Raw genomic sequence first — 14,520 nt, forward strand, 5'->3', positions numbered from 1 at the left:
CTATTTCTAGTAACTATAGTCCTGGGAATACTCCTTTATAGTCAATACATGCACGTCTCTCTCTCTCTTAGGTACTTATGTAGCCCACCCATCGCTGTAGTAGTGGAGTGCCTCATAATCTTTTAACATTTATCTTCAGAACACCCCTGTTGTCTCCATTTTATAGATAGAGAGATGAGGTATAGAGAGGCTAAGGCCCACTTCCAGAAAGGGACTTAGGTATTGCAATGTTTAGAATCATGTCTAACTTTTAATGCCTGAGGGAAGGAGGGGAAAAAAAAAAATCACAGGAACAACTTTGTGATCCACACAGCCTGAGTTGGGGGCCTAGGTGAGCCGCCTAAGCCAAGCAATGGGAGATGCCGAGGAGAGCAGTGTGCTGTAAGCCCTGCCCCTCTCACAAAGGCAGTTACCTAAGTCCGAGCAGCAGGAAGGTGCCTAGCTCTGCCAGCTATTCACAGATGGGAACCCCTCTCCTGGAGTCTGAGGCACCCCAGGTGTTTCTTGTGAGAATGAGTTAGGCACCTGCCTCCCCGCCCACAAAGCAGCTGGAGGAGAAGATGGTGTCACCCGCCTTATAACTTTTAGCCCAGTGGTTAAAGCATCCCATTTAAATCCTCTCCCCCAGTCAGACAGCAGTGAGAATTGAACCTGGGTCTCCCACGAGAGTGCTCTCACCACTGGGGTAAAAGTTACATCCTGGCTGGTGCCAACATGTCTGGCTCTGAGCAGGCCTACTGGATGGGATATCTGGTCACCCTATTTAAGCACCTAACCTTTCAAGGTAGAAGTTTGCTCTGCCTCTATGTTTCTGCCTCTGGGCATGTGCAGTTTCATCTCCCACCTAAGCCCCAGAGTCATCCATGAACTTGGGGAAGATAAGCATTTGCTCTAACCTCTGGGCCAGCCTTCCTCACCAAGGCCCCTTTACACTGCCAGAGTGGCACAGAGCAGCCTGAGCGTAAAGGAGAATCAGGCACTTGAGTTATTGATATTTAACTTTGTTTGCTATTTAAATACTTGGGATTAACTAACTCCCTGGTAATTAAATAAGGATTAGAATGTAAATGTCTGTCAGCTAGGAACCAAGGTGTTGGTGGAGGCTGGGAAGAGAGATTTACCACTAAAAAGAAAACAGACCCTGCTTTGCTCAGCCCAGCAGTTCTTACTATGAGCTTGAAATGAATATTTTTAGTTGCAGCTGCATTGCTGACCCCTCTTGCATCCATTACTTGTGTGGCCCTACCAGTATGAGAAGCTAACTTCTGTGGGCCAGATTCACTCCCACTGTAGCACTACTAGAACACTCCCTATATAAGGGCCTGATCCAAAGTCTGTTGTATTATATTATTAATTCAGTATTTATTTGTCTTGTAACAGCACCAGTCAAGGACCAGGACCCCCTCATGCTAGACACTTTACAGACACAGAACAAAAAGTCCTTAAAGTCTTACTTACCAGCCTCACTAGGGAACAACACCTATTGATTTCAAGTGGTTCCATGCCAGACCCTAACGCCTAGCTTTCGTAGGCTTTTTTTATAGCACCCCTACACCTAGGGTGACCAGACAGCACATGTGAAAAATCGGGATGGGGGTGGGAGGTAATAGGAGCCTATATAAGAAAAAGACCCAAAAATCAGGACTGTCCCTATAAAATCGGGACATCTGGTCACCCTACCTACATCAGCCTGATGCAGCTGTAGATTGTGAAGTAGATGCTCTGAATCTGCATATACCCCAGCTTGCCCAGGTGACACCTTTTTTCCAGACCAGGCAGTCCCATACACTTTCAGAGCTGCACTGATTTTAGGTTTCTTGAGGTAAGGAAAATCATAGCTATTTTCTGCGGATCCCATAATCTCTTCCCCCTGCAGACTTTCTTCTGCTTCCGCATATTCTGCCAGGGTCCAGGCTGGCACGAATTAAGCTCAAAGTACACTGATTGATAGATAGATAAAAGTCCCAGGCTGCTTACAAAGAACTTCATTGTTTTTTTACCAAATGTTATTTTTAACATGAGCTTTTTTCTTTGTTACGCTAATATTAAGAAAGGTTGGAAACTAACTAGAGCTCAGTGTTGGAAGCGATGTCTCTTCTGCAAGATGGCTATCAGCAGCAAGCAGCCAGGAAAAGGCCATTTGTAATTAAAAACTTTATTTTCAAAAGCATTTCAGTTTCTTCATGGTCGATGGGCTCCTGACCATTCTGAATTTGCAGAAAGCTATGCTGCATAATCTGGGAGGATGAGTTTCTCAGTTCTACAAACTTCTTATTGCCTTTGCCTGTCTTCCTTATAGTTTATATAACACAGACACAGGCTCTAGCACTGTTTATAGGTTTTGTTTAAAAAACAGGAATGTACCTTTCAGCTGCTCGGAGACAGTGGGCCCACGAAAGGGGAGAAATAAACAGTGATCTTGAATTAAAACCAGTGTGATACTGTTGAGTTCAGGAGAACTGATCCTAGTTTGCACAAATGTAAGTGAAGACAGAAGCTAGCTAGCTTAGGGTTTTAGACTGCCACTCATCACCATAGTATCTGAGTGTCTTCCATGTAAAATCAGTAGCAATCGTGGAGTGCCCAGCAGATTTCATGGAGTCTCTAGCACTTCTCCTTTTCTGGGGTAATATCTCAGTTTGTGATAGAATCAGACCCCATATTTTTCTACATTTGGAAAGCTCAGCTTGCCAAGTACTTAGTAGTCTGCCTGAGGTTGATGTTGTTGTATTGCTGCTCACATTAGTATATGGGCTAGGACAATTCTGTTTGGGGGGGTCCTTGTGAGATGGCTTTTTGGGATGATTTTTGTTGTTGAAGGTTTGTATATAGTGCTACTTAGCATTTCACTACAGGGTTTTTATATCTGAAAACCAGCAAGTGTTTTGCAAATGTTAATTATGGCCCTGCTCCTGCAAACTTTTCCATGCAAGAGGACCCTGGTGCCTGCTTAGAACCCCACTGAAATCAAGGGGGCTCAGCATGGGTATAAGAGTCCCCCCAGGCAGCACAGTTTTTCAGGATCAGGGCTTCATTAAGTCTCACAACACCCCTTTGAGGTAGGCCAGTATCACTGCATCCATCTTACATGGAATGCAGAGGAAATGAACTACAGAAAAACACCCCAGCCACCCCTATGTAGGAAGGGCAATACTTACTAGTGCAATGTCCTAGCTCTGCGATCCAGGCACAACTTGGCACGAGGATGCTGCTTTTTACACATCATAATGCCCAGCTGCCAGTGGTGGAGAAGGCTTGCGCCCATCCCTAGCTACCCCATGTGACGCAGTATGTGTGTGTGTGCGCATTCCCCAAGACACCGTAGCAGGGGGCTGGAGGCCTCTCACCTGCTCCGAATCAAAGGCGAGGGGCGGCCCCGCCCGTGCACACACAGCTGCAGGAGACTGAACACAGCTTAACGCATCAACCAATCGGCGGCCTGAGCGGTAGAGCCGGGCGGGGGGCGCTGCTTTGGCTGGTGGCCAATTGCCGCGGCCCCTGGGCTGAGCCTCCTCCTCTCTCCCCTCCCCCGATGTAACTAGAGCAGCCGCGGCCAGCGAGCGAAGCGGCCGCCGCGCAGAGCTGCGTTGGTTGCGGGCGGGTTCGGCTGGGTGCGTGCGGGGCGAGCCCCGGAGTCGCGGCTGCAGCGCGCAGGAGGCGGCGGCTGGGACTCGGGTCCCCCCCCGGCCCCGTGGCGTGGAGCCTCCGATGGAGACGTTCCCCCCCGGCAAGCTGGAGCAGCACCAGCCCGTGGAGTTCCTGCAGGGCGCCCGCTACGGTGCCAAGAGCCACCCCGCCTACGGGAACGCGTTCAACTCGTGGAATGACTATCTGGGGCTGGCCACGCTGATCACCAAGGCCGTGGGCGAGGAGAAGGGCTTCGGGACCCAGCCCTCCTCCGTGGTGGTGGCCGCCGCCGTGCAGCCGGCTCCGGAGGAGGACGACGAGGACGACGAGGAGGAGGAAGACGCAGGGACCCCCTATTTCGAAGGCGCGTTGCACTTGCACGACTTCGACCTGTGCAGCCACCACCACGGCGAGAGCTTCCTGGAGGAGCGGTTCGCCGACTTCAGCCCCTTCTCCGGCCGCGCCAGCCCCGCCGCGCTGGTCTTTAACTGCTCCCCGGCTCACCTGCAGCGGGACCGCTCCCCTCACGCGTGGGGCGGCGGGCTGGGCGACGGGCGGCTCCAAGCGCCCCAGAAGCCCGGCTCCCGGCTGCTCAAGCCGGAGCTGCAGGTCTGCGTCTTCTGCAGGAATAACAAAGAAGCCGTCGCCCTCTACACCACGCACATCCTCAAGGGACCCGACGGCCGGGTCTTGTGCCCCGTGCTGCGGAGATACACGTGCCCCCTCTGCGGGGCCAGTGGGGACAATGCCCACACCATCAAGTACTGCCCCCTCTCCAAAATGCAGGCCAGTGCCGCCAAGCAGCAGCTCCGAAACGCCAGGACCGCCTTGGGCAAGAAACTCCGCTAGGGGGCTGCAGCCTCCTGGCCTCGGGACTGTTTGTTTTGTTGGCGATGGATTTGTTGGGTTCGGTTTTTTCCCCTTTTGACTGAGGCCGCTTCAGTAGAAAGTGACCCGACAGCAATTTTTTTGTGTGGCCCACAAAAAAAAGACCTTCCCAGTTTTTTTTTAAAGAGTGTCTTACAGCGGATTGCATTTTGTTCTCTTTAACACATTAATATATTCAACGTGGGAGACTAGAATGTAAAAAGCTCCTTGGCTTATGTACTATAATGATAGTTTCTAGTTTGTATACTTAGCATCCAGGGAAGCTGGACTCTGAAGTTAACTCTATATAATTATAAATATGCAGTTTAGATGCACTGTATTTGTTTATTGTATAATATATATATCTAATTTTTAAAAGGGGGATAAGATGAAATTGAATGATAGGGAGCTCCCATGGGGACGCTTATGTTGGTTTATTGGAGAGGAGGCATTTTAAAAAAATATTTTACAGAATCTCTGAAGAAAAGGCCTCTGTACTGCTAAGCAAACGAATTTCTGTTTTTGCAGTATCCTAGCCAAATGAAGAATTGATGTTTTTAAATTTTATGTTTTAAGGGTGAGCTCGACAGGGTAGGGAGGGGAAATTATGCTGTATTTGGCTGCTCGTGGTTGTGTTTGCACTGTCCTCTAACAAAACAACGTTGGTTGTAAGTAGGTAGTATGAATTGTTAGTTACTGATGTTTGTGGGGATTTTGAGATCAGGAATGATCATATGACACTTTTTAGTGTTGGGGGAGCTCCCCTTTGTGTTCACAAGTTCTTTTGTACTGATCTAGGGTTCTTGTTTTTACTATTTGGTTTTTTTCCCCTTCCATTAGTCTAGAAATTAACTTTTATTCCTCTCAATTCCCTTTCCCTTCCACCCCCAGCCAAAAATAAACACTGTCGAGATTGTAAAGCCCCATACTGGCCACAGGTGGCAATGGTGCTGTTTAAATTTGAAGTTTTGTTTTATAGAGTGAAGTAAAGGCATCACAAATTTGAGTTAAGCCTGTTCTCTCTTCTTTCCCCCCATATGTGCCCCTAGACCTACTACAAGGTGGTAATGTGCAGCAAGGTATTTTAAACAATGGACAACTATGTTTTCTACCTTGTTTTGCTACCCTGTAGCTATTTATAGATTATCACTCAACACTCTTGGGTTTGTTGGACCATTTTATAGTAGCTGCAATGCATTGCATCCCTGTCTAATGCATAATTAGTGGGAAGAAGTTCTTGTTGCCTTCCTCTGACTTGTAATGTGGATTCTAATAGCTACCATGCTCTTCTACTGCGAAGAAAACAAAGCGCCTTTTAATGTGGATGGAGGAAAGAGCCCTAGTTTGTTCGTTTTTTTTTTTTTTAATGCACAAGCTGCTTGAGGGCTCTTGCAGGAAATCATTTATAAAACAAATGAGAATACGCCCCCTGCTGCTTTCTCTTGCAAGACTTCTTTGAAACTACCTCAGGGCTGTGCTGAGGTACTGTTTACAATGGAGGCCTCAGCTAGAAAATAGTTGCTCTCTACTACAGAGCAAGGCCAAACTGTATTCTGACTCATGTACTGTAGTCTTAATCACACTGTGTAACAGGTTTGGACAACATGATCCAAAAGGTTAGTTTAAACTTCCATCCTGAGTAGATTTTTCTCAGCATAGCAAATTTAGATTCCACCAAGCAAAGCGTTTTTCCCCTTCACTACTTACAATGTAAAAGAATGGGGGGAAAGACTTACTAATGTTCCATGCAGTGAATCCCTCTCTTTTTTTAGTAATATACTGTGCACACTTCATTTCTCTTATATAGGTAGACAGTTGATGAAGCTCTGGAGTATTGCAGAGCATAACTGCATTTAAATTAATACGATGTGTATGTGGCTAATTTAACAGTTGCAACTGGACTGCATATAAGCTTATTTTAAAGCTGCATATCATCTTGTAAGAAAAAATGCTATCAGGACAGTTATGTAAAAATATTTACATTCTGAAGTACTCGGTACATGAACAACTTTCTAAAATCCCTAAAAGCTAGGAAGTTCTAACAGTGATCAAGCTACTACTTGTTTCTAATGGGAGAGTAGTGTAGTCTGCTAATTCTTCGCTTAACTCCAAAGCTTGTGTTGGGTTTGTTTTATTAAAGGGAGACTCTCATTAAGTATAAAACTTAAAATCAATACAACTTATTTAACCATATGCTGTTTATACTTTTCTCACTCTGGGTGTCCATTCATTACTATGTTTTGGCTCATAGGTAAATAGGGATGTAACTATCTCAAAGCTGTACTTCTAGACCCTCCAAACTGCTTGTTTTCTGTGGGATTTCACAGGTGATCTTTGTAAGAGCACCTCCCCAGTAGAACTTGCTTTGGTCTATGAGAATTTGCATTCATATGTAGGTGAGAATTTAATAAACTGACTTGTAATGCAAAAACTTTAGTTACAATAGCAAATATGACCAGGGCAATGTCCCCTCTAAGGGGCTACATGCTAGTCTAAATTGATGGACCAGTTCAGTGTACAATTTGCCCATGGCAGTTTTACTGGAATATCTGGAGTATGTCCATTTAAATTTGGGTATTACCTAGCATGTATTTCATGTGGAATGTGTCAGTACACTTAATGTACACAGTAAGTCTAGATACACTACATCCAATGCTAGAATTTAAGCTGCTGTCTTTCTTCTATAGGAAGAATGAATTCTCATGTCTGAGAACTGGATGTGTCCTTACTTAATGTTCTTCCTACCTACATGCCCAATGAATGTTGTTGTAATTTAACAGTATTTCCTTCAGCAATGTTTTATCTATCAAGGTTAGTGCAAGTTACCCACTGCACTGGTGTAAACATTAAAGGGAGCAAAAAGACCATATGAAACGCGTTCTTGGTTTTACACATCCCGAATTTAGGACAGTGCTGTCAAATGTGTAGGCAGACGTGCCTGCAGGGTGCTAGCATGATATGGTGGGGTATAGAGAACACGCTGCTTTATGCCAACAATTCTGTTAGCATGACTGGAATCTTTCAAGGAATCAAAATAACCTCCCTCCTTCATGGAGCGGTTGCTTCACAAATTCCTCTTGCTCTAAGAGAAAAATCAGTTGACTGACCTAACCACCCTTACAGGTACATGCCAGTTCTTGACACTTTGCTCATCCTGCAACACACAAGCCTGGCAGTTGAAGGGGCCAGAGTTGCTTGAAGAACCCACCACATGTACTAGCTTGCCGTAGTAATTAGGAAGCTGCCAGGTGAGATTAAACTATATTTTAATAAATTGACCCAGAAGAGTTAAGCTCCAACAAACCAACTCTAGAAAGATCAGTTAAGATATGTTAGGGGCAAAGGTTTACAACTAGGATATTTCCTCTTATGAGCACTAATATTACTTTTTATAAAAAGGTGTACTTCATCCTCTGTAGAATGACTCCCTTTAAAACTAATTTTTATTAAAAAAAAAAAAGCTGTGGTTCAGTTCAAGACTAAACTTATAAAATCTAACTTCGTTATCTTTCCAAAAAGGGATTTTTTTCACTTTGGCCACTCATAGTATTTCCAAGCATCATCCTTGGGTCACTAATGAGGCTGGGAAACCTTTTGCAAAAAGTTTATTCCACCAGATTGTCTAGATACACTACAACCAATGCTAGAATCCAAGCTGCAGTCTCTCTTCTAGAGGAAGAATGAATTCTCATGTCTGAGAACTGGGGGGTCTCCTTACTGTTCTTACAACCCTCATGCCCAATGAATGTTGTTGTAACGTATCAGTATTTCCTTCAGCAAGTGGTTTTATTTAGATTTCTTAAATTACCTGAATAAATAGTAATCTAAACCCTAACAATCACAGGAGGGTTAAGCAAAGAGCTTGTCTTTTAAGAATTGCTTCCTTTATCTTCTAGAAGTAACATGTGTGGGGTACAGAAGCAATTTTGGCATACAACCTAGTAAATGGAACTGCATTTAAAATGACAATCTCAAGGTGGCTCATGTCACAGGGGGATTCATACAAGATGAATAGTAAGCTAGACTGACAGCCATAACACCACAGTAACATTGTACAGGGATGCTTGTACAGCCAAGTATCTGTGAAGTATATTACAATAACATGACTCAGCCCTGGAGTAGCATTGCATTACTGAAGTGTAAGATTCAGATTAAGCTTAAATTTTAGCTTTTGTTTTAAAAGTTCACATAATTTAGTCATATCTTTTTAATGCAATGGTAAATCTTGTCTAGATATAGGGGAATGTTTTACAATATCTGCACCCCAAGCATTCCATTACTACAAAAGTAGCCTAGTTTCCAATTTAAGTGAAAAAGAGAGTAAACAAAGTGATAGCATTCTCCCTGCTGGCTAGATGTTCCATCACAGACTCATCAGAAAATGCGTATATACAGTACTTCACTATTAAGTGATCCATAAATGTTCTTCTAGTTCATTGGTAACTTGCAAATCCAAGATGACTCAAAATACACAGGGAATTAATAAAACATATAGCTAGCAGTTCATATACGGGCAACAATGCAAAAATCAGAATTAAAAAAAAAATTGATTGCATCTCCTCTCTACCCTCTCATCACACAAATTAAGATGCAAAGGGAGTAATTTAACCATGAACTGCAACTATAGAACAAACTTTGTACACCCCTAAAAATGAGCAAGCTGAACCTACACTCTAGCAGTTCAACTGATAATTTACAAAAATGAGGGTTAATTATTAAAGTGAATCAGTACAGTAGTTTTTAATTTGCATGAAACAACTTGATCACAGGTTTTTTTAAATATCCAATTATGTATTAATGCATAGTTGCATTATCAGAAGCTGTTGGGGAGGAGGTTTCAGCAACTAGAGCTGGTCATTTGTGGCTTTTGGCACCTGGAGCGGCATGGCAGGCACATCAGAGGATATTTCTACTAAAATGATCAGTAAACATTACAATTTAAAGTTGCCATCTTTAAGTTGCAGAGTTAACAGGCCACTAAAATGAATGGGAGCAGGTCACATCTCTGACTCCTTTAGGTTGTGTGCAGACCTGAAGACATGTCTGGGTGTACTTTATTCATGTTCTCAAAGTTGTCACAAGGGCTCAAATTGTTTTTTTAAATGTAAACTTTAGATTCTGAAATTGATGTCTGCTGCAAGGGAAAGATTCCATAGTGGCAGAATCTTAGAAAAGAGAGTCATGACTATACATATCATGTACCCCAAACAAGTATAGTTTTACCCAGAAAAAAGGGGAAAATAATTGGTTTGTATAGTCATTTTTTAGACTCTGAGTGCACTTTAGGTACAACTTCAAGTATCATCGAAAGACTGTCCAATGAGAACTTGTGGGTAGTGTACTATGTTATCACAGAGACTTGGGTCCTATTGTCTAGTTCCATCTCTCACAGAATAATAAGAGGATACAGAGGTAGTCCAGGGTATTGCTTTGCAGCGATTGCTATGGCCAAGCAAGGAGCAGAGCTGAAGGACTCCGAAGACACTCCCATCCAACCCTCAAAGGAAGAACGCTGTGGAGGTGAAGGTTTTTCATGGAGGGTGCAGGAGAAGGGAAGGAGCATAACAACTTAAGTTCATGTTTGTCATAAATGAATCATCACATTTCCCAGTCAGAACACCATACAAGAGACAAGTTACTTTCTCTTTCATTTGGGACAGAAAAGGGTAGGTATGGAGGAAGGGAGTAAGTTAAGCAGCTTGCCTTTTTTGTATAAAAATACATCAGTAATGTTAATTAAAAAGTCAATACACAGTAGAAGCTAATTCTCTAAGTTGTTTATTTATCATTGAAGAGAAACACAGCAGCAAATTCTGTGTTGGCTTCAATAAGACCAGATAGTTAATGATTAACATTGTTACTGCACCCCAAAATTGAAGTCAGTCAACACAGCCATTACTACAAAGCACTTGTTGAAAAGGAAAGCATTTACCCTGAAGACAAAGTTGGGGGGAAAAATCTGAACAATTCCTCCAAAACCACACATTTTAAATATGACAATATTTATAAATGCTTGAAAGGCATGAATTATCCAGTAATGGAATAAGCAGTTATGCTATTGGCAAAACAAAATACTCAGCAGTATGTGGACCATAACGCTTGAGTTCTAAAGTCTAATGATGTTTTGTTGTTTCACACTGCAGCAATATTCCTTATTAGAATGACTGCAAAATGGTTTCATATGCATTCAAGTAAAATCATAGAAAATATCCCAGTGTAGCTAATGTTCAGAATGTTTATTGTAATTTATTTAAATTTAAACAACTTACTGAATTCAGATGATAATATACCTCACAAAAACCTCTTGCCCTCAAAAATACCTCAGTAGGGGAAGGGTTTTTATAGTTCATCTTGGCCAATTATGGAAATTAATCCAGCTCCATCTTTTCAATAATGTGACCATTTTATGTGAGATTTGTTTTCAACTGCATGTTCGGTGATATAAATCATACCCCATTCCAAATTAAGAATTATATATTTTAAAAAAAGATCAGTTTGTTTTAGTTTGAGATATAACTGTTGCTCAAGATAGCTACAGAGTTCACATTTTTATTTTAGCAACAAGTGATCTGTGAAATATGCAACATTTGTCATTTCAGAAACCGGCATTCAATTTCCAACCTTCTGCTGCTAGTTTTGTGCATGATCAATCTATATATGAGTAAGTAATACAGGCTCATGCTTTTATGTTATCTCAAAACATTTGTCAAAGAATACCAATTCCGAATGTTTATAAAGCACAAATATAATAATCTGTGGATTTGCTCAAATCAACCCTAAAACACCTGTTTAAACTGTGTTTAGTTTTTGAATTAACGTCGTACAGTGGTCCATCCATCTTCATCTGTTTCATTTTTAGTGCGACGAAGAGATTCTCGTTCTTTTTCTGTTCTCCAGGACCCCTTCTCGCTCTCTGCATCCCTCTCCCTATCTTTTGAAATAGGAGGTGGAGCAGTGGGAGCAGCAGCAGGAACAGGAGTAGGAGCCGGAGCCGGAGCCGGAGCCGGAGCCAGAGCCGGAGCAGCTCGCCGGATAGTTTCACGCTCTTCCCCACGTTCTTCTTTTCTGTCATCACCACGCCGCCATGAACTCGCTAAAAATGTGCAAGATCATTAGAAACCACTTTTTTTGTATTACTACAGTCCCTTACAAGAGTTTAAATCAACAAGCCCAGCACTGATGGTTTAATTCAGTGGTTCTCAAACTTTGCCATACTGGAACCACTGCTCCCATGTAACAATACAGATGGTGGTGACACCCAGGTTCAGAGCCCATGGTTTAATTTTACAGTATTGTAATGAAAGCCTGCCAATAGTAACCCGTTGTTTTTTCAGTTGCTCAGAACTAGCCTTAATCTGGCTAGAGCTCTGTCTAATGTACATTATAATAAAGTCACTGTTTAGCTAAAAAACAAATGAAATAAATAATTATTAGCCCATAAGTATCAAATCTTGAGACACTTAAAATATCTGGCTAGAAAACAGTCGAGTTTCATAACAAAGTGAATCCTAAAAACTGAAAACCCCCAAATTTTATGTAAATGGGGAGAAGGTTTTAGATATGCCCTGTCTCAAGAAAACCCTGCAAATAGTATCAGCTTGTAGGCAAAGATAAAATTAGCAGAAGTTTCACTGGGTTATTAACACCTCATCCTGCACATAAGAGTGTGCTGGAATGCTAAACTGCATAGGAAACTACTTATTTCACAGTAGAGATAAGAAGTTGAAGAACATAATCAGTTTTACAATAATGTGGAAGTAAAATGGAAAACACTTTCAAATACCAAACTTAACATAGTATAAAAAAAGAATCTCAGCGCTGAAAACCAGTTCCTCCTTTCACTTGTCAGGAGGTCTTGTGCAGCATTTTCTGCACCATTTTTATCAGTTAGGACCAGATTCAGGGCAGCATCCCTATTCTGGATTGAAGCAAATGGGACTTAAGCACATGCACTGTGGGTGTAATGAGGGCATGTACTCATGTGGTGAGTCAGATGTGGATTCAAATCCCTCCTCTAAATTAGGCAGAGAGAAGATTTGAATCCACATCTACAACTTTCTCTTTGGCTCAATATTTAAGTTTTTCTACAAAATGGAATTGCTTCAATAGGAAAGACTAAGAGCAACCCACCCCAGAAGAGCTTGTAACACGGTGATTAGGGTGCTCACATGGGTGCGGTGGTGGAGACAGGACTTCAAGACTCTGCTCCAGAATGGGGATTTAAACCTGGGTCTCCTGCATCCCAGGCAAATGCCCTAACCACAGGGCTAAAGATTGTAAAGGGGGATGGACTGACAGATTGTTTTCAGGCCAGCAAACTTTCGTGAATAGCCTCAGGCCAGCCAATGGTGCATGTTTTGGTGAATAAACTATTTTCCCCAAAACATTTCACCCAGCACTCCTAGTGACATTTTGAATAGTCTCATTCTTTCATTTCTGATCTATATCCCAAATGACAAGAATCTACTGGGATACAAATTATTTAAAAAAAATAAATAAATAAAAATAAAATCAGGGCCAGATTCGCGTTTACACCAGGGCCCCTTCCCTTTATACCACTCCGACAGTAGGGACTGACAGGAAAAGGGTCCTTAACTGGGTATATATGTAATTTACTCCACTTTAAGGCCCTTTTACATTACCAGAGCGATGTAAAGGGGCCATTAGTGTAAGCCCTGGTCTACACTGGGGGGGAAATTGATCTAAGTTACGCAACTTCAGCTACGTGAATAATGTAGCTGAAGTCGATGTACTTAGATTGACTTACTGTGGTGAGTCGACTACTGCCGCTCCCAGTCATCTCTGCCTGCGCCTCTCGCGGCGCTGGAGTACAGGAGTCAACGGGAGAGGGCTCGGGGGTCGATTTATCGCGTCTAGACTAGACGCGATAAATCGATCCCCGCTCGCCAATCCGGCGGGTAGTGTAGACATACCCTAAGTGAGCCCCGGTGACAAATATTTCAACTAGTATGGGGAAACAAACATACTTTCTTCACGGTCTGTTCTGATTGGAGGTCCTCTTCTATCTCTATCATCAGGACGCCGATCTCTCAGATCACGACCACCCCGGTCATCTCTCATGTCACGACCACCTCTATCCCATTCGTCTCGACGACTTGAATCTCTCCAGCTGGAAACTTCCTCAGCTGGTCCTCTTCTCCAGCCAGCCTCATCCCTTTTGCCATTTAAAAATAAATAAAAGTAAGCCTAACCCTTTATACTCTGGCTTCTGCTGCAGTGAACACAGCAGTGTTAAAAACGACAAGTTATTTGAAACAGACAGTTTCAACGTGATGCTGTACCAGGCACACAGCACCATTTATGAGAAAAAATTATTGGAGTGTTAAAAGTTAAGATTTCATTTTAGTGAAACCTAAGGTCAACGCTCAATCCTGACTAAGAAAAGGACTGCAATCATACACCTCTACCCCGATATAACGCGGTCCTCCGGAGCCAAAAAATCTTACTGCGCTATAGGTGAGACCACATAATATCGTACTTGCTTTTGCCCCCCTGCTCCTTGTCCCCTGACCGCCCCCTCCAGAGACCCCCCATCCCTAATCACCCCCAGGACCCCAACCCCTACCAAACCTCCCTGTCCCCTGACCCCTATCCACACACCCCACCCCCTGACAGGCACTCACCGGCAGCAGCGGGAAGCGGAGCAGCCCGGCCCCAGCCGGCTCCTCTCCACCAGCTCCCAGCCGCGGTGCTCCGCTTCCTGCCGCAGGTGAGTACGGGGGGTGTCCTTTCCCCAACCTCCCTGCACTCACCGGCGGCGGGAAGCGGAGCACCCTGGCTGGGAGCTGAAGCACTGATCCGCAGGAGCACTGCTTTACTGCGTTGTATGCGAACCCGTGTTATATCGGGTCGCGTTATATCGAGGTAGAGGTGTATTTAAAAGTGAGTAGTAAAACATTTTGTGGCTGCTTCTGGGAACAATTAGGGTTTTCTTCACAATATGAATAATCAATATAATTTGTTTATTGCTTTAAAGATGTGACTAATTTCACAAAAGAGAAAAAA

The 14,520-nt window shown here is 43.2% G+C and overlaps 2 protein-coding genes across 2 annotated transcripts in view; one reads left to right on the forward strand and one right to left on the reverse strand.

The window, feature by feature from the left end:
* The first annotated feature begins 3,708 nt into the window (after positions 1–3,708).
* Positions 3,709–4,476, forward strand: NANOS1 (nanos C2HC-type zinc finger 1). The gene has a single exon (XM_065407086.1). It carries the CDS (start codon positions 3,709–3,711, stop codon positions 4,474–4,476), a length of 768 nt encoding a protein of 255 aa, XP_065263158.1.
* A 5,788-nt stretch (positions 4,477–10,264) lies between these two features.
* The window catches only part of EIF3A (eukaryotic translation initiation factor 3 subunit A), a 48,749-nt gene continuing 44,493 nt past the window's right edge, over positions 10,265–14,520 (reverse strand). Inside the window, exons 22-23 of the mRNA XM_065407434.1 lie at positions 13,482–13,669; positions 10,265–11,587 (exon numbers count right to left, since the gene is read on the reverse strand). Of these exons, the coding sequence (XP_065263506.1) occupies positions 11,307–11,587; positions 13,482–13,669 (469 nt within the window). The 3' untranslated portion in view covers positions 10,265–11,306. The remainder of the gene's footprint in view (positions 11,588–13,481; positions 13,670–14,520) is intronic.

This window comes from Emys orbicularis, chromosome 7, assembly GCF_028017835.1.
Source record: "Emys orbicularis isolate rEmyOrb1 chromosome 7, rEmyOrb1.hap1, whole genome shotgun sequence".
Classification (NCBI taxonomy): domain Eukaryota; kingdom Metazoa; phylum Chordata; order Testudines; family Emydidae; genus Emys; species Emys orbicularis.